The sequence below is a fragment of the Rutidosis leptorrhynchoides genome, chromosome 2 (assembly GCF_046630445.1).
Source record: "Rutidosis leptorrhynchoides isolate AG116_Rl617_1_P2 chromosome 2, CSIRO_AGI_Rlap_v1, whole genome shotgun sequence".
Taxonomy (NCBI): Eukaryota; Viridiplantae; Streptophyta; class Magnoliopsida; order Asterales; family Asteraceae; genus Rutidosis; species Rutidosis leptorrhynchoides.
Window position 1 is genome coordinate 307,880,208 of NC_092334.1, and position 25,629 is coordinate 307,905,836.

Here is a 25,629-nt window from a genome sequence, read left to right on the forward strand (position 1 = left end):
CCCGGAATCATAGGGGATATTCTTATATGCATCTTGTTAATGTCGATTACCAGGTGTTCACCATATGAATGAATTTTATCTCTATGTATGGAATGTATATTGAAATATGAAATCTTGTGGTCTATTATTATGATTTGATAATATATAGGTTAAACCTATAACTCACCAACATTGTTGTTGACGTTTTAAGCATGTTTATTCTCAGGTGATTATTAAGAGCTTCCGCTGTCGCATACTTAAATAAGGACAAGATTTGGAGTCCATGCTTGTATGATATTGTGTAAAAACTGCATTCAAGAAACTTATTTCGTTGTAACATATTTGTATTGTAAACCATTATGTAATGGTCGTGTGTAAACAGGATATTTTAGATTATCATTATTTGATAATCTACGTAAAGCTTTTTAAACCTTTACTGATGAAATAAAGGTTATGGTTTGTTTTAAAATGAATGCAGTCTTTGAAAAACGTCTCATATAGAGGTCAAAACTGTAGTGACCCGAACTTTTCCATGTTTATATATATTAATTGAGATTGATATTTACATGACTAAATGTTTCCAACGTGTTAAGCAATCAAACTTGTTAAGACTTGATTAAATGAAATAAGTTTCATATAGACAATTGATCACCCATGTTGACCGGCGATTCACGAACGTTACAAAATTGTAAAAACTACATGTTGTGGTATATATATAGACATATATATATGGTTGACATAAGATTATGATGAGTAAGTATCGCACTAAGTATATTAACAATGTGTGATATACATAAGAAATGAGATTACTAAGTTAAGAACCTCGAAATTATATATATAACGATTATCGTTATGATAACGTCTACTAAATACATATGTATCATATTAAGATATTGATACACTATATTTAACATGATAAAATGATATTTAAATATATCATTAAGTGTGTTAACAATGAACTACATATGTAGAAACAAGACTACTAACCCAAGAATTACGAAACGAGACTTATATGTAACGATTATCGTTGTAACGATATTTTAATGTATATATCATATTAAGAGATATTCATACATCATAATATCATGATAATATAATAATTTAACATCTCATTTGATATAATAAACATTGGGTTAACAACATTAATTGAGATCGTTAACTTAAAGGTTTCAAAACAACACTTACATGTAACGACTAACGAAGACTTAACGACTCCATTAGAATGTATATACATGTTGTGTTTTGATATGTATTCTTACACTTTTTAAAGACTTCAAGACACATATCAAAATACTTCTACTTAACAAAAATGCTTACAATTACATCCTCGTTCAGTTTCATCAACAATTCTACTCGTATGCACCCGTATTCGTACTCGTACAATACACAGCTTTTAGATGTATGTACTATTGGTATATACACTCCAATGATCAGCTCTTAGAAGCCCATGTGAGTCACCTAACACATGTGGGAACCATCATTTGGCAACTAGCATGAAATATCTCATAAAATTACAAAAATATGAGTAATCATTCATGACTTATTTACATGAAAACAAAATTACACATCCTTTATATCTAATCCATATACCAACGACCAAAAATACCTACAAACACTTTAATTCTTCAATTTTCTTCATCTAAGTGATCTCTCTCAAGTTCTATCTTCAAGTTCTAAGTGTTCTTCATAAATTCCATAAGTATAGTTTCATAAAATTCAAGAATACTTCCAAGTTTGCAAGTCTACTTCCAAGCTTTCTAATCCATTCCAAGTAATCATCTAAGATCAAGGAACCTATGTTATTTATAGTAGGTTATCTTTCTAATTCAAGGTAATATTCGTATTCAAACTTTGATTCAATTTCTACAACTATAACAATCTTATTTCGAGTGAAATCTTACTTGAACTGTTTTCGTGTCATGATTCTGTTTCAAGAACTTTCAAGCCATCCAAGAATCCTTTGAAGCTACATCCATTTTTCTAATTTCCAGTGGTTTTATCCAGAAAACTTGAGGTAGTAATGATGTTCATAACATCATTCGATTCATACATATAAAGATATCTTATTCGAAGGTTTAAACTTGTAATCACTAGAACATAGTTTAGTTAATTCTAAACTTGTTCGCAAACAAAAGTTAATCCTTCTAACTTGACTTTTAAAATCAACTAAACACATGTTCTATATCTATATGATATGCTAACTTAATGATTTAAAACCTGGAAACACGAAAAATACCGTAAAACTGGACATACGCCGTCGTAGTAACACCGCGGGCTGTTTTGGGTTTGATAATTAAAAACTATGATAAACTTTGATTTAAAAGTTGTTCTTCTGGAAAAATAATTTTTCTTATGAACATGAAACTATATCCAAAAATCATGGTTAAACTCAAAGTGGAAGTTTGTTTTTCAAAATGGTCATCAAGACATCGTTCTTTCGACTGAAATGACTACCTCTTACAAAAATGACTTGTAACTTATATTTTCGACTATAAACCTATACGTTTTCTGTTTAGATTCATAAAATAGAGTTCAATATGAAACCATAGCAATTTGATTCACTCAAAACGGATTTAAAATGAAGAAGTTATGGGTAAAACAAGATTGGATATTTTTTGATTTTTGTAGCTACGGGAAATATTAACAATTCTATACAAATTATATCCTAGCTAAATTATATTGTATTATACATGTATTCTAATATATTATGTAATCTTGGGATACTACAGACACGTATGCAAATGTTTTGACATATAATATCGACCCATGTATATATATTATTTGGAACAACCATAGACACTCTATATGCGGTAATGTTGGAGTTAGCTATACAGGGTTGAGGTTGATTCCAAAAATATATATACTTTGAGTTGTGATCTAGCCTGAGACGTGTATACACTGGGTCGTGGATTGATTCAAGATAATATATATCGATTTATTTCTGTACATCTAACTATGAACAACTAGTTGTAGGTTACTAACGAGGACAGCTGACTTAATAAACTTAAAACATCAAAATGTATTAAAAGTGTTGTAAATATATTTTGAACATACTTTGATATATATGTACATATTTTTTATAGGTTCGTGAATCGACCAGTGGCCAAGTCTTACTTCCCAACGAAGTAAAAATCTGTGAAAGTGAGTTATAGTCCCACTTTTAAAATCTAATATTTTGGGATGAGAATACATGCAGTTTTATAAATGTTTTACGAAATAGACACAAGTAATTGAAACTACATTATATGGGTGAATGATCGAAGCCGAATATGCCCCTTTTGCTTGGTAGCCTAAGAATTAGTAAACCGATCTACTAATTGACGCGAATCCTAAAGATAGATCTATTGGGCCTAACGAACCCCATCCAAAGTACCGGATGCTTTAGTACTTCGAATTCGTTTTTATCATGTCCGAAGGATTTCCCGGAATGATCGGGGATATTCTTATATGCATCTTGTTAATTTCGGTTATCAGGTGTTCACCATATGAATGAATTTTATCTCTATGTAAGGGATGTATATTGAAATATGAAATCTTGTGGTCTATTATTATGATTTGATAATATATATGTTAAACCTATAACTCACCAACATTTTTGTTGATGTTTTAAGCATGTTTATTCTCAGGTGATTATTAAGAGCTTCCGCTGTCGCATACTTAAATAAGGACGAGATTTGGAGTCCATGCTTGTATGATATTGTGTAAAAACTGCATTCAAGAAACTTATTTCGTTGTAACATATTTGTATTGTAAACCATTATGTAATGGTCGTGTGTAAACAGGATATTTTAGATTATCATTATTTGATAATCTACGTAAAGCTTTTTAAACCTTTATTAATGAAATAAAGGTTATGGTTTGTTTTAAAATGAATGCAGTCTTTGAAAAACGTCTCATATAGAGGTCAAAACTGTAGTGACCCGAACTTTTCTATGTTTATATATATTAATTGAGATTGATATTTACATGACTAAATGTTTCCAACGTGTTAAGCAATCAAACTTGTTAAGACTTGATTAAATGAAATAAGTTTCATATAGACAATTGATCACCCATGTTGACCGGCGATTCACGAACGTTACAAAATTGTAAAAACTACATGTTGTGGTATATATATAGACATATATATATGGTTGACATAAGATTATGATGAGTAAGTATCGCACTAAGTATATTAACAATGTGTGATATACATAAGAAATGAGATTACTAAGTTAAGAAACTCGAAATGATATATATAACGATTATCGTTATGATAACGTCTACTAAATACATATGTATCATATTAAGATATTGATATACTATATTTAACATGATAAAATGATATTTAAATATATCATTAAGTGTGTTAACAATGAACTACATATGTAAAAACAAGACTACTAACCCAAGAATTACGAAACGAGACTTATATGTAACGATTATCGTTGTAACGATATTTTAATGTATATATCATATTAAGAGATATTCATACATCATAATATCATGATAATATAATAATTTAACATCTCATTTGATATAATAAACATTGGGTTAACAATATTAATTGAGATCGTTAACTTAAAGGTTTCAAAACAACACTTACGTGTAACGACTAACGAAGACTTAACGACTCCATTAGAATGTATATACATGTTGTGTTTTGATATGTATTCTTACACTTTTGAAAGACTTCAAGACACATATCAAAATACTTCTACTTAACAAAAATGCTTACAATTACATCATCGTTCAGTTTCATCAACAATTCTACTCGTATGCACCCGTATTCGTACTCGTACAATACACAGCTTTTAGATGTATGTACTATTGGTATATACACTCCAATGATCAGCTCTTAGCAACCCATGTGAGTCACCTAACACATGTGGGAACCATCATTTGGCAACTAGGATGAAATATCTCATAAAATTACAAAAATATGAGTAATCATTCATGACTTATTTACATGAAAACAAAATTACACATCCTTTATATCTAATCCATATACCAACGACCAAAAACACCTACAAACACTTTAATTCTTCAATTTTCTTCATCTAAGTGATCTCTCTCAAGTTCTATCTTCAAGTTCTAAGTGTTCTTCATAAATTCCATAAGTATAGTTTCATAAAAATGAAGAATACTTCCAAGTTTGCAAGTCTACTTCCAAGCTTTCTAATCCATTCCAAGTAATCATCTAAGATCAAGGAACCTTTGTTATTTATAGTAGGTTATCTTTCTAATTCAAGGTAATATTCATATTCAAACTTTGATTCAATTTCTACAACTATAATAATCTTATTTCGAGTGAAATCTTACTTGAACTGTTTTCGTGTCATGATTCTGTTTCAAGAACTTTCAAGCCATCCAAGGATCCTTTGAAGCTAGATCCATTTTTCTCATTTCCAGTGGTTTTATCCAGAAAACTTGAGGTAGTAATGATGTTCATAACATCATTCGATTCATACATATAAAGCTATCTTATTCGAAGGTTTAAACTTGTAATCACTAGAACATAGTTTAGTTAATTCTAAACTTGTTCGCAAACAAAAGTTAATCCTTCTAACTTGACTTTTAAAATCAACTAAACACATGTTCTATATCTATATGATATGCTAACTTAATTATTTAAAACCTGGAAACACGATGAACACTATAAAATCGGATACACGCCGTCGTAGTGAAACCGGTGGCTGTTTTGGTTTGGATAATTAAAAACTATGATAAAATTTGATTTAAAAGTTGTTCTTATGGAAAAATGATTTTTCTTATGAACATGAAACTATATCCAAAAATCATGGTTAAACTCAAAGTGGAAGTATGTTTTCCAAAATGGTCATCTAGACGTCGTTCTTTCGACTAAAATGACTACCTTTACAAAAATGACTTGTAACTTGTAATTACGACTATAAACTTATACTTTTTCTGTATAGATTCATAAAGTTAAGTTTAATATGAAACCATAGCAATTTGATTCACTCAAAATGGATTTAAAATGAAGAAGTTATGGGTAAAACGAGATTGGTTATTTTTGCTTGTTGTAGCTACGTGAAAATTGGTAACAAATCTATATTAATCATATCCTAGCTAACTTATATTGTATTATACATGTATTCTAATATATTATGTAATCTTGGGATACCATAGACACGTATGCAAATGTTTTGACATATCATATCGACCCATCTATATAAATTATTTGGAACAACCATAGACACTCTATATGCAGTAATGTTGGAGTTAGCTATACAGGGTTGAGGTTGATTCCAAAAATATATATAGTTTGAGTTGTGATCTAGCCTGAGACGTGTATACACTAGGTCGTGGATTGATTCAAGATAATATATATATCGATTTATTTCTGTACATCTAACCGTGGATAACTAGTTGTAGGTTACTAACGAGGACAGCTGACTTAATACACTCAAATCTTTAAAACATAATAAAAATAGTTGTAATTATATTTTGATCATACTTTGATATATATGTACATATTTGTATAGGTTCGTGAATCGATCCGTGACCAAGTCTTATTTCCGAGGAAGGAAATATCTGTGAAAGTGAGTTATAGTCCCACTTTTAAAATCTAATATTTTTGGGATGAGAATACATGCATGTTTAATAAATGATTTACAAAATAGACACAAGTACGTGAAACTACATTCTATGGTTGAATTATCGAAATCGAATATGCCCCTTTTTATTAAGTCTGGTAATCTAAGAATTAGGGAACAGACAACCTAATTGACGCGAATCCTAAAGATAGATCTATTGGGCCTAACAAACCCCATCCAAAGTACCGGATGCTTTAGTACTTCGAAATTTATATCATATCCGAAGGGTGTCCCGGAATGATGGGGATATTCTTAAATATACATCTTGTTAATGTCGGTTACCAGGTGTTCACCATATGAATGATTTTTATCTCTATGTATGGGATGTATATTGAAATATGAAATCTTGTGGTCTATTGTTACTATTTGATATATATATAGGTTAAACCTATAACTCACCAACATTTTTGTTGACGTTTTAAGCATGTTTATTCTCAGGTGATTATTAAGAGCTTCCGCTGTCGCATACTTAAATAAGGACAAGATTTGGAGTCCATGCTTGTATGATATTGTGTAAAAACTACATTCAAGAAACTTATTTCGTTGTAACATATTTGTATTGTAAACCATTATGTAATAGTCGTGTGTAAACAGGATATTTTAGATTATCATTATTTGATAATCTACGTAAAGCTTTTTAAACCTTTATTGATGAAATAAAGGTTATGGTTTGTTTTAAAATGAATGCAGTCTTTGAAAAAAAAACGTCTCATATAGAGGTCAAAACCTCGCAATGAAATCAATTAATATGGAACGTTTTTAATCAATAAGAACGGGACATTTCAGTTGGTATCTGAGCTTTGGTGTTAGAGAACCAGAATTTTGCATTATTGTGTCTTGTCGAGTTTGTTAGGATGCATTAGTGAGTCTGGACTTCGACCGTGTTTACTAGAAAAATGATTGCTTAACAAATTTTGTTGGAAACTATATATTTTTAACATGTGAATATTATGTGATATATTAATCTCTTAACGTGTTTGATATTATGTGATAGATGTCTACCTCTAGAACAAGTCCCATTGACTCACCTAATAATAATGAAGAGTCAAATGTAAATTGGAATGATTCGTGGACTGATTCACAAGTTCCCGAAGAGGAACCGGAAGAAGAGTCGGAACCGGAAGAAGAATCGGAACCGGAAGAAGAATCGGAACCGGAAGAAGAAATAGAACCAGTGGGGGAAATAATAAAATAGTTAAGTAGAAGAAAATCCTCAACCAACCGACCAAAGTTAATTATGGTCAATGGTGTTTCCGCCAAGGAAGCAAAGTATTGGGAGGATTACCAATTCTCCGATGAATCGGATCCCGACAAGGATTCCGATGATGTTATAGAAATTACCCCAACACAATTTAATAAGGAAAAAGAGAACAATAAGGGAAAGGGCATAAAAATAGAGAAATGTGATTCCAAACCCGATGAACTTTATATGTATCGTCAACACCCGTATTTCTTAAGTTGTGACAATAACCCGGGAACCTCTAAACCACCAGATTTTTCTAAACCAATGTGGAAAACGATGGCTCGTATTAGGGGAACATCATATATCCCTAGAAACTTGGAAAAATGAACCAAAACCGAAGAAGAAGAAACGAGCGAGTTAGAATAAGATAGTTGTATTCGTGTGGTGTAATATATGTAATATAGTGTGCTTATGCTTTATGATATATGTAAAAATTGCTTGTATTAATAAGTATTTTTTTATGAATCTAACTCTTGTCTATTTTACAGTATAAAAACACAAAATGGATAGACAACCCAATATTTTAAGAGACCTACCCGGAGACATGATTGATGAAATCTTGTCTAGAGTCGATCAGAATTCCTCAGCACAACTATTTAAGGCGAGATCAGTTTGTAAGACATTTGAAGAACGTTCCAAGAATGCCTTGGTTTATAAAAGGCTTTCATTCGAAAGATGGAGGATATCACATTGGGAAATCCATAAGTTACGATGTGTTTACTTTGACGCATATATTACGGGGAACCTAAATGCTATTTTACGCAACGGGTTAAGAAATTATTTTGACTCAATATATCCGAATATAGGACTTCGTGATTTAGAAAAGGCGGCTAACATGAAACATAAAGAAGCATGTTATGCTTACGGGTTAGTAATGTTCGCTTCTCACCAAAGTGAGAACAAGAACATCGGGCTACAACTATTAAACAAAACATTCTCACAAGTGACGGAGTCGATAATTGGGGTAAGAAATGAGGTTTTTAGATTATTACGAGACTGTTGGTCATTACGTAACCTTCATCCTTTTGACAACGTTACAACACATTATCTTACTATCGGTCACAACAGTTATGTTCCACAAAACCAAGGATGGAAGTGGTATTAGTAAAACCAGAATGCATGACTTGTTTCTGGACGTATGAATTACGTGTCTTTATTGCCTTTGCTGAACACCTTATTTATTAACTAGAATTATCTTCGTAACTACTTTGTATCAAAATTTTATGTGCTATATTTCATGCTATATGTAAAATAGCGGTATTGTAAGTTTGCAAGTTATTGTATAAAGGTTTGAATATGATTTATTTTATTTTTTTGTGATTAATTTTCATATAGAATTGTAGTAGTTGAAATGGTATGTTAGCTACTAAGTATGAACTTAACGGGTAGGTACTACCCGAATTAAAGAGTATAAAACGCTAATATGAAGAAAGAGCTTTTATAAATAAGTTCATATTACTCTACGAAATACTATTGACTACTCTTGATATTCTATATGATTAACTCGTTTCACTTGACTATTTTTGAAGGAAATGGCACCGACTACTCGACACACCTTGAATATGAGCGAAGAGGAATTTCGTGCCTTTCTTGCTTCAAATATAGCCGCAGTATAGGCCGCGCTACATACCAACAATAACTCTGAATCTAGCAATGCTGCTAACGGCGCAAGAAATCGTGTAGGATGCTCCTACAAAGAATTCACTTCCTGCAAACCTTTGGAATTTGATGGAACCGAAGGACCAATTGGATTGAAACGGTGGACCGAGAAAGTCGAATCGGTGTTTGCCATAAGTAAGTGTACTGAAGGAGATAAAGTGAAGTACGCTACGCATACCTGCACAGGTATTGCGTTAACATGGTGGAATACCTATCTAGAGCAAGTGGGACAAGATGCTGCTTACGCGCTACCGTGGACAGCGTTCAAGCACTTGATGAACGAGAAGTACCGTCCCAGAACCGAGGTAAATAAGCTCAAGTCAGAACTTAGAGGGTTACGAACACAGGGATTCGATATTACTTCGTATGAAAGATGATTCACAGAATTGTACCTATTGTGTCCGAGAGCGTTTGAAGATGAGGAAGAGAAAATTGACGCGTTTGTGAAAGGGTTACCAGAGAGAATCCAAGAAGATATAAGTTCACACGAGCCTGCCTCCATACAAAAGGCATGTAGAATGGCTCACAAACTAGTGAACCAGATTGAGGGAAGAATTAAAGAACATGCGGCCGAAGAGGCTAACGTGAAGTTAGTCAAAAGAAAGTGGGAGGAAAACGGTGATAAGAGTCACCAAAAAACAACAACAATCCCAACAATTGAAACATCAATCGCAACTACAACAAACAGCACCACAATAACAACAACAACAACAATCATCCCAACAACAATAACAACCGTAACAACAACAATCAGAAGCAGCTATGCCAAAGGTGTGAAAAGTATCACTCGGGGTTTTGCACCAAATTTTGCAACAAGTGTAAAAGAAATGGTCATAGCGCGAAGAAGTGTGAGGTCTACGGACCAGGGGTTAACAGAACGACAGGAACAAATGGTGTCAGAACGAGTAATGGCGGAGCAAGTAGTGTCGGAGCAAGTTATGCCAATGTAGTTTGTTATAAATGTGGAAAACCGGGCCACATTATTAGAAATTTCCCGAACCAGGAGAACACGAATGGACAAGGCCGCGGAAGAGTTTTCAATATTAATGCGGCAGAGGCACAGGAAGACCCGGAGCTTGTTACGGGTACGTTTCTTATTGACAATAAATCTGCTTACGTTTTATTTGATTCGGGTGCGGATAGAAGCTATATGAGTAGAGATTTTTGTGCTAAATTAAGTTGTCCATTGACGCCGTTGGATAGTAAATTTTTACTCGAATTAGCAAATGGTAAAATAATTTCAGCAGATTATATATGCCGGAGTCGAGAAATTAAACTGGTTAGCGAAACATTTAAGATTGACTTGATACCAGTAGAGTTAGGGAGTTTTGATGTGATAATCGGTATGGACTGGTTGAAAAGAAGTGAAAGCAGAGATCGTTTGTTACAAAAATACAATTCGCATTATACGATGAGAAAAAGGAAAATCCTTAATGGTGTACGGAGAAAAGGGCAACACGAAGCTGCATCTTATTAGTAATTTGAAGGCACAAAAACTAATAAGAAAAGGTTGCTATGCTGTTCTAGCACACGTCGAGAAAGTACAAACTGAAGAAAAGAGCATCAATGATATTCCCGTCGCAAAAGATTTCCTGATGTATTTCCGAAATAATTACCGGGATTACCCCCACATCGATCCTTTGAATTTCAAATAGATCTTGTACCAGGAGCTGCACCAATAGCTCGTGCTCCTTACAGACTCGCAACCAGCGAGATGAAAGAACTGCAAAGCCAATTACAAGAACTTTTAGAGCGTGGTTTCATTCGACCAAGCACATCACCGTGGGGAGCTCCTGTTTTGTTTTTCAAGAAGAAAGATGGTACATTCAGGTTGTGTATCGACTACCGAGAGTTGAACAAACTTACCATCAAGAACCGCTACCCACTACCAAGAATAGACGACTTATTTGATCAACTACAAGGCTCGTCTGTTTATTCAAAGATTAACTTACGTGCCAGGTATCATCAAATGCGGGTGAAAGAAGATGATATTCCAAAGACTGCTTTCAGAACACGTTACGGTCATTACGAGTTTATGGTCATGCCGTTTGGTTTAACTAATGCACCAGCTGTGTTCATGGACCTTATGAACCGAGTGTGTGGACCATACCTTGACAAGTTTGTCATTGTTTTCATTGATGACATACTTATTTACTCAAAGAATGACCAAGAACACGGTGAACATTTGAGAAAGGTGTTAGAAGTATTGAGGAAGGAAGAATTGTATGCTAAGTTTTCAAAGTGTGCATTTTGGATGGAAGAAGTTCAATTCCTCGATCACATAGTGAAAAAAGAAGGTATTAAGGTGGATCCGGCAAAGATAGAAACTGTTGAAAAGTGAGAAACCCCGAAAACTCCGAAACACATACGCCAGTTTTTAGGACTAGCTGGTTACTACAGAAGGTTCATCCAAGACTTTTCCAGAATAGCAAAACCCTTGACTGCGTTAACGCATAAAGGGAAGAAATTTGAATGGAAGGATGAACAAGAGAAAGCGTTTCAGTTATTGAAGAAAAAGCTAACTACGGCACCTATATTGTAATTCTAAACTTGGTCGCAAACAAAAGTTAATCCTTCTAACTTGACTTTTAAAATAAACTAAACACATGTTCTATATCTATATGATATGCTAACTTAATTATTTAAAACCTGGAAACACGATGAACAACATAAAATCGGATATACGCCGTCGTAGTGAAACCGGGGGCTGTTTTGGTTTGGATAATTAAAAACTATGATAAACTTTGATTTAAAAGTTGTTCTTCTGGAAAAATTATTTTTCTTATGAACATGAAACTATATCCAAAAATCATGGTTAAACTCAAAGTGGAAGTACGTTTTCCAAAATGGTCATCTAGACGTCGTTCTTTCGACTGAAATGACTACCTTTACAAAAATGACTTGTAATCTGTAATTCCGACTATAAACTTATACTTTTTCTGTATAGATTCATAAAGTTAATTTTAATATGAAACCATAGCAATTTTATTCACTCAAAACGGATTTAAAATGAAGAAGTTAAGGGTAAAACAAGATTGGTTATTTTTGCTTGTTGTAGCTACGTGAAAATTGGTAACAAATCTATATTAATCATATCCTAGCTAATTTATATTGTATTATACATGTATTATAATATATTTTGTAATCTTGGGATACCATAGACACGTATGCAAATGTTTTGACATATCATATAGACCCATATATATATATTATTTGGAACAACCATAGACACTCTATATGCAGTAATGTTGGAGTTAGCTATACAGGGTTGAGGTTGATTCCAAAAATATATATAGTTTAAGTTGTGATCTAGCCTGAGACGTGTATACACTGGGTCGTGGATTGATTCAAGATAATATATATCGAATTATTTTTGTACATCTAACCGTGGACAACTAGTTGTAGGTTACTAACGAGGACAGCTGACTTAATACACTCACATCTTTAAAACATAATAAAAATAGTTGTAATTATATTTTGATCATACTTTGATATATATGTACATATTTGTATAGGTTCGTGAATCGATCCGTGACCAAGTCTTATTTCCGAGGAAGGAAATATCTGTGAAAGTGAGTTATAGTCCCACTTTTAAAATCTAATATTTTTGGGATGAGAATACATGCAGGTTTTATAAATGATTTACAAAATAGACACAAGTACGTGAAACTACATTCTATGGTTGAATTATCGAAATCGAATATGCCCCTTTTTATTAAGTCTGGTAATCTAAGAATTAGGGAACAGACACCCTAATTGACACGAATCCTAAAGATAGATCTATTAGGCCTAACAAACCCCATCCAAAGTACCGGATGCTTTAGTACTTCGAAATTTATATCATATCCGAAGGGTGTCCCGGAATGATGGGGATATTCTTAAATATGCATCTTGTTAATGTCGGTTACCAGGTGTTCACCATATGAATGATTTTTATCTCTATGTATGGGATGTATATTGAAATATGAAATCTTGTGGTCTATTGTTACGATTTGATATATATAGGTTAAACCTATAACTCACCAACATTTTCGTTGACGTTTTAAGCATGTTTATTCTCAGGTGATTATTAAGAGATTCCGCTGTCGCATACTTAAATAAGGACAAGATTTGGAGTCCATGCTTGTATGATATTGTGTAAAAACTGCATTCAAGAAATTTATTTCGTTGTAACATATTTGTATTGTAAACCATTATGTAATAGTCGTGTGTAAACAGGATATTTTAGATTATCATTATCTGATAATCTACGTAAAGCTTTTTAAACCTTTATTGATGAAATAAAGGTTATGGTTTGTTTTAAAATGAATGCAGTCTTTGAAAAAAAACGTCTCATATAGAGGTCAAAACCTCGCAACGAAATCAATTAATATGGAACGTTTTTAATCAATAAGAACGGGACATTTCAAAAACCTCGCAACGAAATCAATTAATATGGAATGTTTTTAATCAATAAGAACGGGACATTTCAAGTAATACCCTAGTCACTTAATCCTCTCAGTGACTGTCCTGGATCCATAATGTAATCCACAAGATCCTTTGTGAATCTTATCAATAATCGTAGCGGCCTCCTTAGGTCCTACGCATCGTAGGGACGCGCCTAAATAAGATTTTCGATATAGGACATCCCCTCGCAGTTCGTAATTTGGCGCTTTCACTCTGATCTTCATTGCTTCCTTCTCATTATTTGGTAGGGACCCAATTCTCAGGAACTCTATAATGTCCATCATCCAAGTCGCTTCTTCCTCTTCGACTGATGCAACCGTTATCTCGGGCTCAGTGGATTTCTTGAAAACCTGCTACCAGTATCTTCTTTTCCAAATGGTTGAACGTGAGAGCCGCCAACTAACTAAGTACGTCCGCTTGTTTGTTCTGACTTCTGGGAATTTGACTGATCCTGAAGTCGGTGAACGTATCAGCTAGAGAGTGAACAAGAGCCAAGTATGATTGCATGGATTGGTCATTAGTGTCGAACGTGCCATTTATCTGATTAGCGACTAATTGCGAGTCCACATAGGCTTGTAGCTTTATTATTCCCAACTCCCGGGCTATCCGCATTCCTACTAGTAGTGCCTCATATTCCGCCTCATTGTTTGCCACTTTAAAGTTAAACCGCAGCGCGTATGTATGCTCTTCTTGACGCGGGCCTGTAAGGATTAAACCTGCTCCAGCGCCCTCGGAGCATGCCGCGCCATCGGTATATAGCTCCCATAGTTCAAGGGAGGGCGCAGGGAGTTTTTCAAGGATGCAGATTGCTGGCATATCAGCGGCTGTCTGGGCCAGATAGTCCGCCATTACCTGACCCTTAATAGCACTTCTAGCGCAATACGCAATTTCATGCTCGCCCAACTCTATCGCCCATTTGGTCAGTCTCCCTGATATTTCTGGCTTGTAGAGTAACTGTCGAATAGGTTGGTCGGTGAGCACCGTAATCGTTGAAAATACCTGCGTAGGTGGCGGGAAGTGACGACGAGCGCGTACACCAGCTTTTCCATAGGGAAATATTTAACTCACTTCTTGATAGCACCTTGCTGACGAAGTATATGGGCATTTGAGCATCTCCCCATTCGGCAACAAGGACAGAACTAACAGCTTCCTTAGATACTGCAAGGTCATCAAAGTTTTGCCCGCGATAGGCGCTGTTAACGTAGGGAGATTTTTGAGGAGTGCTTTTATATCTTGGAATACCTTTTCTGCCTCATCAGTCCATTTGAAATTTGACTTTTTAGTGCAGTCTTTCAAGGTATGAAAGAACGGGAGCGATCTTTCTGCGGCCTTAGACAGGAATCGCGTTAATGAGGCTAACTTCCCATTGAGGCTTTGAACTTGCTTTTTTGTTTTAGGAGAGGGCATCTTTTCAATCGCTTCTATTTTCTTTGAGTTCGCTTTGATTCCTCGTGGAGTCACAATGTGCCCTAAGAAGTTTCCCACTTCTTCCCCAAAGCTACACTTAGCGGGTTTAAGCTTCATATTGATGCTTCTGAGTGTGTTAAATGTTTCGAGAATGTCTGTTAGTAATTTCTTAACAGTGTTGCTTTTAATGACGAGGTCGTTGACATACGCCTCAAGTTTGTGCCCAATTTGTTTAGCGAACGTTGTATCTATAGTGCGTTGATTGGTAGCACCCGCGTTTTTCAGTCCGAAGGGCATTTTGGTGTAACAGTATATCCCTTGGTCTGTGTGGAACGCGGTCTTCTCTTCATCTTCCTCAGCCATTTGTATTTGGTGATATCCTTTGTAAGCGTCCATGAAACATTTAAACCTGAAACCCGCGAGTGACTTGACTTTCCAGTCTATCTCTGGCAACGGATAATTGTCCTTGGGGCAGGCTTTGTTAATGGCATTAGAATCGATACAGAGTCGCCATGTTCCATCGGACTTGGCTACCAAGACGGGGTTGGCCACCCACGTCTGGTAGTTCAATTTGCGTAATATGTTAGCTTTGACCAGCTTGTCGACTTCTCTGCGCAACCATTCACTTCTTTCAGGTGCCATCGGTCTCTTTTTCTGTTTAATAGGGGTTAAATTGATACTAGCGCGGAGATAGTGTTGCGCTATCTCTCGTGGTACCCCGGTCATATCGGCATCGCGCCAGCAAAACACGTCTAAATTGGAAATGAGTATATTCCTCAGTTTCTCTTTAGTTTCGTGTGTGAGACTCCCCCTATCTTTACCTTTTTCTCCGAATATTCAGAATTAACTACGACCCAACATTCATTCGTGCCTTTCTCTTCGGGAGTAGCGCCCCTTTTATCGATAATAATGCGCACAAGGTATCCAGCGGTGTTGATTTGAGGGTGGCGACTCCTCGTTCTGTTGGAAATCGGACCATCCCATGGATTGTGGATGGTATAGCGCCAAACTTTTGGATGGAGGTTCTTCCCAGTATAGCGTTGTATCTAGAATATGAGCGTACTACGCAAAATTCTATGCTCTCGGTGCGCTTTTTTAACTTGCCCTTGCTGTCTCTCAGCTCCAACCTCAAGTCTAGAATTCCGATAGGCCATGCTGACTCTCCTAAAAACCCAGATAAGGTTGTGGTCGGAGGCTTGATGGTCCGCCTTGTCGGTGTGGGCAACTGTCGGAAGCAATGTTCGTACATGATGTCAACACTACTGTCATTGTCCATATGAAGGCGCTTCACACCATGACCTGACTCTGGTAAGTATCCCTGTACTACAATGGGCGCGCAGGAAGTGTTGAACGTTTGGATGGCGGGGAATGATATCTTTGTTGCCTCCAAGCTTTCGCTAGCGCCAGCTTTGCGCTTAGTTCCTAGCTGCTGTAGGCAGTTGGCCATTGAATGCACTTATCTTTTCGTAATAGATGCCTGTAAAGAAAAAATAAATGAGTAGTGGACATATAGAGAAAAGATCAAATCAAAACCTTTTAACTTGTATGTCCCACGGATGGCGTCAAATGATCAAGTATAGAATAATCGGGTCGAGTTTGGTTCATGCTTGACATCAAAGACGGGGGATTTAAGGGTTAATTGGGTTTAGCTCTCCGGTCTGGAGTACCCTGAATAACCCCTCACGAGATGAGGATCTCAGCAGGGGTGGTTAAACATAGACCCACCATCGACGGGTTGTCCAGTTAACGATGGCTCGCGCTGAGTTGAAGGATTTATGTTCAGAGAACGTTACCTGTATATCAAGAGTGTCTAGTGGAATGCTATATATCCGGTAGCGCGGGTAGAGAGGCGCTATATAGATAGCGCAGTTTAGTCCGTACCTTAGTACCGAAAATAGTATGTGTGTAAATTTCCAAGAATGGATCCTCTTGCCTTGTGATTCGAGTCCGTTATTTATAGCTACAGTGCTGTTTGTTTATTGGAGCCACGTGTTTCATGTTGCTTTCTTGTCTGTACTACCTGAACGTTCATGAGATGGGACCAGGGAACAGTACTGTTGCTCTTTGCTAGCTGTTGGTGCTTTTACAGAGATGGTGGTAAGTACAAGACACTTCATCTTCTAAAGGGCGCTCTAGACATATCTAGCACACATTTACTTGCGCTTGGAGTGCCAGAGCGCGAGAGCTGTGCACACATGGTGCAAGTGTGATGCGCAATACGAGCTAATCAGGTATGCGTATCATTAAAAACCTGAAAATTAAAATCGTTTATTTCCTTCTTCAGTGTGTTACGGGTGGGATGACGATCCGTAAGTTCTTAATCTTTCTAATCTAAGGTTTCATGATCTGCAATTACCCTAGCGTTAGGGTTAATTGAGGTTATTTTCTTATTGTTGTTCTAACCAGAGTTTGTACAGTGAATAAGTTAGATAAAAGAGCATTGAGATGTTGAGAGAAATCAGAGGATTGAAAAATTGGTTTTGGGTGTATTTGGAATTTGAACAGTTTTGTTTAACAATACGTTGTGTTGACTATATTGAATTTGAAATATGCTCTTTGCAATACATATGTATATCCTAAGATATCAGCTTTAACCCTTTGATTTGTTATATTTAGATTGTTAATTGTTAGTTTGTGTTCCGGCTGTTGTTAATATTTGCTTTTTCCGTTTGCAATTGGACTCTGTATAATCTTTATGTGGTTACAGGATTGTGGTTGCTATGTTTTGTGGTATGCCGAGTTTTTAATCCCTAAAGCCGAGTGTGTCTCTTAAAAGTATACTACTAATTGCAGGTTGCTTCTCCATTTATTGCTCGCTTCACTTTTCCTTACTTCTGGTATTGGTATCATTATATAAAACTATCATTTTAGTTTAATACTCTATGTTTATGTTTATGTTTATGTATTATTACTATCTATTTTTTTTTTAATTCATATAAATATGTTTTGTGTTATACATGTGCTATCCCTTATGTAAGATTAACATAAATTGTATGAGCAACAATCCTAGGTAGTATGGTAGTTATTGTTAAATTCAGTTGATCCAATTAAAAAGTTGTCATATGCAAATATTCATCATGATCTTGAGATTAAAAATGAAATATAATTTGGGTGATGTTGGTAAATGGATTACAAGGGAAGGGGTGGGGGCTTTGTTACTTCGGATCATGGCTTTTTTGTGCAATTCTTATGATTTGCCCAGGTGATAAAATATTAACCTTAACCTTAAAAATAAAAACAATCAGACGTGTCAATAAGATAAATAAAATGATTTTCTTTCTAAATTATAAGGAAGGTTGATGTTATCCTTTTTATGTATATGTATATATGTATATTCATTATTTGATGGTTATACTAATTGTTTCTTATCTACCTTCAACTTTTAGTTAAAGATATGATATATTCGGAACATTTGGTTCATGTGCTTAAAGTTGATGCTTTAAAAAAAAGGTTGAATACAGTATGTGTTATACATACCTTTTCTCGAACAGAGTTCAAGAAAATATTTAACAGTATAATTATTTTCAGTTTCTCACCTCAAATACGCTTTGGACTGGTACAGTTTTACCCATATACAAATCTTGATAAATATAACGTTATGTTCCTTTGATTCCATTCTATTGACAAAATTTTGCTAAAGTCTTTTTTGTTCTACACCTGAATATGGCTTCCATAATCGCATGTGCATTCATAATGATTAGTTATAAGTTGAAGATATGTAAAGAATATTGCATATTTGGTAGTTACACAATAATATTGCCTAGATATGAGAGGCAAACGAAATAATATTGGTGACCTATATACATGTGTTGATAATTTAGGCAATAATGATATTTGTGTTTGGTTTGATTTGTTTTGCAGGCTTTTCAAATTGCTAGCAACCTCTTAAAACTGGTAAGACTGTTTTTGTTCTTTTTTTTTGGTTCCTTTCATCAACAAAACCCCAAAATTGACAACATTGGTTTGTATTTTAAAAATCATAGTTTCTTTACCCTTGTTTTGATTTGTTTTGCAGGCTTTTGGAATTGCAAACACCATTTTGAAATTGGTATGATCGTTTTTTGTCGTATTTATGGTTCCTATTATCAACAAAACTTTAAATTGCTAAGTGATGTTATTCTTTCATGACAAAAGGTTTTAAAAATTCAATCTATATAGCCTCACCATAAAATCTAGAAGAAATCAAAAATTATAAGGGATGTACGGTTATAAAGTTAACTAATAACAAATTAAACTAGGAGTAGTCGGGGCGTTGACATAATAAAAGAATAACGCTTTCAGAATATGTAACTTGAAATTAGTACAGATCAACAAATCTGAATAATTAATGTGAAGAAAGATGGGTTCGGTGGTCGAATGATTGTATAGTGTAATGGAAAATCGACCCTACAATAAATTAATTTGAAAATTACTGTAGTTTGCAGGATATTTAATCGTTGTTGATGTTGTGGATAGGGTTTTTAATCATTTATGTTGTTGCGTGTAGGTTGTAGTTGACTATATTGGATCCTTTTGTGGCATTTTCGGTTTCCCGGTAATTTCATCTATATCATTATAAGTATCTCTTCATGTTAATTTGTCTCATAATTGTTTTGGTTTTGTGTTGTGGCATAACTGATTGCGGTTGCTTTTTTTTCTAACGACGATTGCTTTGCATGTTGGATGTGCAACTGATGCTGTGATTGGCTTACAACGCCATTATTTGCCATGCTCACATCAGAAGATATATTTGTTGTTGTTGGTTGACTTTATCCGTTGTATGTTCTATTATAAAATGTTCATGATACTAGCCCATGGAAAAGTGGTATTACCGCAACCAGGACAATGGTACTTTTTGCTAATGCAAGTATGTAGGGCAAAAGTAGTAGTATTACCCCATGGTTGAAATGTCCCGTTCTTATTGATTAAAAACGTTCCATATTAATTGATTTCGTCGCGAGGTTTTGACCTCTATATGAGACGTTTTCCAAACACTGCATTCATTTTTAAAACAAACCATAACCTTTATTTCGAAAAATTAAGGTTTAAAAAGCTTTACGTAGATTATCAAATAATGATAATCTAAAATATCTTGTTTACACACGATCATTACATAATGGTTTACAATACAAATATGTTACATCGAAATCAGTTTCTTGAATGCAGTTTTTACAATATATCATACAAACATGGACTCCAAATTTTGTCCTTATTTTAGTATGCAACAGCGGAAGCTCTTAGTATTCACCTGAGAATAAACATGCTTTAAACGTCAACAAAAATGTTGGTGAGTTATAGGTTTAACCTATATATATCAAATCGTAACAATAGACCACAAGATTTCATATTTCAATACACATCCCATACATAGAGATAAAAATCATTCATATGGTGAACACCTGGTAACCGACATTAACAAGATGCATATATAAAAATATCCCCATCATTCCGGGACACCCTTCGGATATGATATAAATTTCGAAGTACTAAAGCATCCGGTACTTTGAATGGGGTTTGTTAGGCCCAATAGATCTATCTTTAGGATTCGTGTCAATTAGGGTGTCTGTTCCCTAATTCTTAGATTACCAGACTTAATAAAAAGGGGCATATTCGATTTCGATAATTCAATCATAGAATGTAGTTTCACGTACTTGTGTCTATTTTGTAAATCATTTATAAAACCTGCATGTATTCTCATCCCAAAAATATTAGATTTTAAAAGTGGGACTATAACTCACTTTCACAGATTTTTTTACTTCGTCGGGAAGTAAGACTTGGCCACTGGTTGATTCACGAACCTATAACAATATATACATATATATCAAAGTATGTTCAAAATATATTTACAACACTTTTAATATATTTTGATGTTTTAAGTTTATTAAGTCAGCTGTCCTCGTTAGTAACCTACAACTAGTTGTCCACAGTTCGATGTACAGAAATAAATCGATAAATATTATCTTGAATCAATCCACGACCCAGTGTATACGTATCTCAGTATTGATCACAACTCAAACTATATATATTTTGGAATCAACCTCAACCCTGTATAGCTAACTCCAACATTCACATATAGAGTGTCTATGGTTGTTCCGAAATATATATAGATGTGTCGACATGATAGGTCGAAACATTGTATACGTGTCTATGGTATCTCAAGATTACATAATATACAATACAAGTTGATTAAGTTATGGTTGGAATAGATTTGTTACCAATTTTCACGTAGCTAAAATGAGAAAAATTATCCAATCTTGTTTTACCCATAACTTCTTCATTTTAAATCCGTTTTGAGTGAATCAAATTGTTATGGTTTCATATTGAACTCTATTTTATGAATCTAAACAGAAAAAGTATAGGTTTATAGTCGAAAAAATAAGTTACAAGTTGTTTTTGTAAAGGTAGTCATTTCAGTCGAAAGAACGACGTCTAGATGACCATTTTAGAAAACATACTTCCACTTTGAGTTTAACCATAATTTTTGGATATAGTTTCATGTTCATAATAAAAATCATTTTCTCAGAATAACAACTTTTAAATCAAAGTTTATCATAGTTTTAATTATCCAAACCAAAACAGCCCCCGGTTGTAACTACGACGGCGTAAATCCGGTTTTATGGTGTTTATCGTGTTTCCGGGTTTTAAATTATTAAGTTAGCATATCATATAGATATAGAAAATGTGTTTAGTTGATTTTAAAAGTCAAGTTAGAAGGATTAACTTTTATTTGCGAACAAGTTTAGAATTAACTAAACTATGTTCTAGTGATTACAAGTTTAAACCTTCGAATAAGATAGCTTTATATGTATGAATCGAATGATGTTATGAACATCATTACTACCTCAAGTTCCTTGGATAAACCTACTGGAAATGAGAAAAATAGATCTAGCTTCAAAGGATCCTTGGATGGCTTGAAAGTTCTTGAAGCAGAATCATGACACGAAAATAATTTCAAGTAAGATTTCCACTCGAAATAAGATTGTTATAGTTATAGAAATTGAATTAAAGTTTGAATATTATTATTACCTTGTATTATAAAGATAACCTACTGGAAGTAACAAAGATTTCTTGATCTTGGATGATTACTTGGAATGGATTTAGAAAACTTGGAAGTAAACTTGCAATCTTGGAAGTATTCTTGATTTTATGAAACTAGAACTTTTGGAATTTATGAAGAACACTTAGAACTTGAAGATAGAACTTGAGAGAGATCAATTAGATGAAGAAAATTGAAGAATGAAAGTGTTTGTAGGTGTTTTTGGTCGTTGGTGTATGGATTAGATATAAAGGATATGTAATTTTGTTTTCATGTAAATAAGTCATGAATGATTACTCATATTTTTGTAATTTTATGAGATATTTCATGCTAGTTGCCAAATGATGGTTCCCACATGTGTTAGGTGACTCACATGGGCTGCTAAGAGCTGATCATTGGAGTGTATATACCAATAGTACATACATCTAAAAGCTATGTATTGTACGAGTACGAATACGGGTGCATACGAGTAGAATTGTTGATGAAACTGAACGAGGATGTAATTGTAAGCATTTTTGTTAAGTAGAAGTATTTTGATAAGTGTCTTGAAGTCTTTCAAAAGTGTATGAATACATATTAAAACACTACATGTATATACATTTTAACTGAGTCGTTAAGTCATCGTTAGTCGTTACATGTAAACATTGTTTTGAAACCTTTAGGTTAACGATCTTGTTGAATGTTGTTAACCCATTGTTTATTATAACAAATGAGATATTAAATTGTTATATTATCATGATATTATGATATATAATATATCTTAGTATGATATATATACAGTTAAATGTCGTTACAACGATAATCGTTACATATATGTCTCGTTTCGAAATCATTAAGTTAGTAGTCTTATTTTTACATATGTATTTCATTGTTAATACACTTAATAATATATTTACTTATCATTTAACATAATTAACCAAGTGTATCAATATCTTAATATGATTCATATGTGTAGTGACCCGAACTTTTCCATGTTTATATATATTAATTGAGATTGATATTTACATGATTAAATGTTTGCAACATGTTAAGCAATCAAACTTGTTAAGACTTGATTAATTGAAATATGTTTCATATAGACAATTGACCACCTAAGTTGACCGGTGATTCACGAACGTTAAAACTTGTAAAAACTATACAATGACATATATATGGTTATATATATAGTTAACATGTTTTTATTATAAGTATGTATCTCATTAGGTATTTTAACAATGAGTTATATACATAAAAATGAGACTATTAATTTAAGAAACTCGAAAACGATATATATAACGATTATCATTATAACAACGTCTTACTAGGTACATATGAATCATATTAAGATATTGATACACTTGGTTAATTATGTTAAATGATAAGTAAATATATTATTAAGTGTATTAACAATGAAATACATATGTAAAAATAAGACTACTAACTTAATGATTTCGAAACGAGACATATATGTAACGATTATCGTTGTAACGACATTTAACTGTATATACATCATACTAAGATATATTATATATCATAATATCATGATAATATAATAATTTAACATCTCATTTGTTATAATAAACAATGGGTTAACAACATTCAATAAGATCGTTAACCTAAAGGTTTCAAAACAACATTTACATGTAACGACTAACGATGACTTAACGACTCAGTTAAAATGTATATACATGTAGTGTTTTAATATGTATTCATACGCTTTTGAAAGACTTCAAGACACTTATCAAAATACTTCTACTTAACAAAAATGCTTACAATTACATCCTCGTTCAGTTTCATCAACAATTCTACTCGTATGCACCCGTATTCGTACTCGTACAATACACAGCTTTTAGATGTATGTACTATTGGTATATACACTCCAATGATCAGCTCTTAGCAGCCCATGTGAGTCACCTAACACATGTGGGAACCATCATTTGCCAACTAGCATGAAATATCTCATAAAATTACAAAAATATGAGTAATCATTCATGACTTATTTACATGAAAACAAAATTACATATCCTTTATATCTAATCCATACACCAATGACCAAAAAAACCTACAAACACTTTCATTCTTCAATTTTCTTCATCTAATTGATCTCTCTCAAGTTCTATCTTCAAGTTCTAAGTGTTCTTCATATATTTTACAAGTTCTAGTTACATAAAATCAAGAATACTTTCATGTTTGCTAGCTCACTTCCAATCTTGTAAGGTGATCATCCAATCTCAAGAAATCTTTGTTTCTTACAGTAGGTTATCATTCTAATACAAGGTAATAATCATATTCAAACTTTGGTTCAATTTCTATAACAATAACAATCTTATTTCAAGTGATGATCTTACTTGAACTTGTTTTCGTGTCATGATTCTGCTTCAAGAACTTCGAGCCATCCAAGGATCCGTTGAAGCTAGATCCATTTTTCTCTTTTCCAGTAGGTTTATCCAAGGAACTTAAGGTAGTAATGATGTTCATAACATCATTCGATTCATACATATAAAACTATCTTATTCGAAGGTTTAAACTTGTAATCACTAGAACATAGTTTAGTTAATTCTAAACTTGTTCGCAAACAAAAGTTAATCCTTCTAACTTGACTTTTAAAATCAACTAAACACATGTTCTATATCTATATGATATGCTAACTTAATGATTTAAAACCTGGAAACACGAAAAACACCGTAAAACCGGATTTACGCCGTCGTAGTAACACCGCGGGCTGTTTTGGGTTAGTTAATTAAAAACTATGATAAACTTTGATTTAAAAGTTGTTATTCTGATAAGATGATTTTTATTATGAACATGAAACTATATCCAAAAATTATGGTTAAACTCAAAGTGGAAGTATGTTTTCTAAAATGGTCATCTAGACGTCGTTCTTTCGACTGAAATGACTACCTTTATAAAAACGACTTGTAACTTATTTTTCCGACTATAAACCTATATTTTTTCTGTTTAGATTCATAAAATAGAGTTCAATATGAAACCATAGCAATTTGATTCACTCACAATGGATTTAAAATGAAGAAGTTATGGGTAAAACAAGATTGGATAATTTTTCTCATTTTAGCTACGTGAAAATTGGTAACAAATCTATTCCAACCATAACTTAATCAACTTGTATTGTATATTATGTAATCTTGAGATACCATAGACACGTATACAATGTTTCGACCTATCATGTCGACACATCTATATATATTTCGGAACAACCATAGACACTCTATATGTGAATGTTGGAGTTAGCTATACAGGGTTGAGGTTGATTCCAAAATATATATATAGTTTGAGTTGTGATCAAT

The 25,629-nt window shown here is 33.7% G+C and overlaps 1 protein-coding gene across 1 annotated transcript; it reads right to left on the reverse strand.

Moving 5' to 3' along the window:
• Window positions 1-13,961: 13,961 nt before the first annotated feature.
• On the reverse strand, window positions 13,962-16,777 carry LOC139888748 (uncharacterized). Its single transcript, XM_071871739.1, has 4 exons — window positions 16,435-16,777; window positions 14,992-16,151; window positions 14,335-14,877; window positions 13,962-14,273 (listed from the first exon to the last, which is right to left on the reverse strand). The coding sequence occupies exons 1-4, from the start codon at window positions 16,775-16,777 to the stop codon at window positions 13,962-13,964; spliced, it is 2,358 nt and encodes a 785-aa protein (XP_071727840.1).
• Between the last annotated feature and the right edge of the window lie 8,852 nt (window positions 16,778-25,629).

What these genes read in the sequence shown, in the direction of transcription:
- LOC139888748 (XM_071871739.1), bottom strand. Translation starts at nt 16,777, where the DNA reads ATGGCCAACTGCCTACAGCAGCTAGGAACTAAGCGCAAAGCTGGCGCT. An exon ending in GGAGCTGAGAGACAGCAAGG is followed by an intron (nt 16,152 to 16,434) that starts GCAAGTTAAAAA and finishes TCGGAGAAAAAG; the next exon opens with GTAAAGATAGGGGGAGTCTC. An exon ending in GTCAGAACAAACAAGCGGAC is followed by an intron (nt 14,274 to 14,334) that starts GTACTTAGTTAG and finishes TACTGGTAGCAG; the next exon opens with GTTTTCAAGAAATCCACTGA.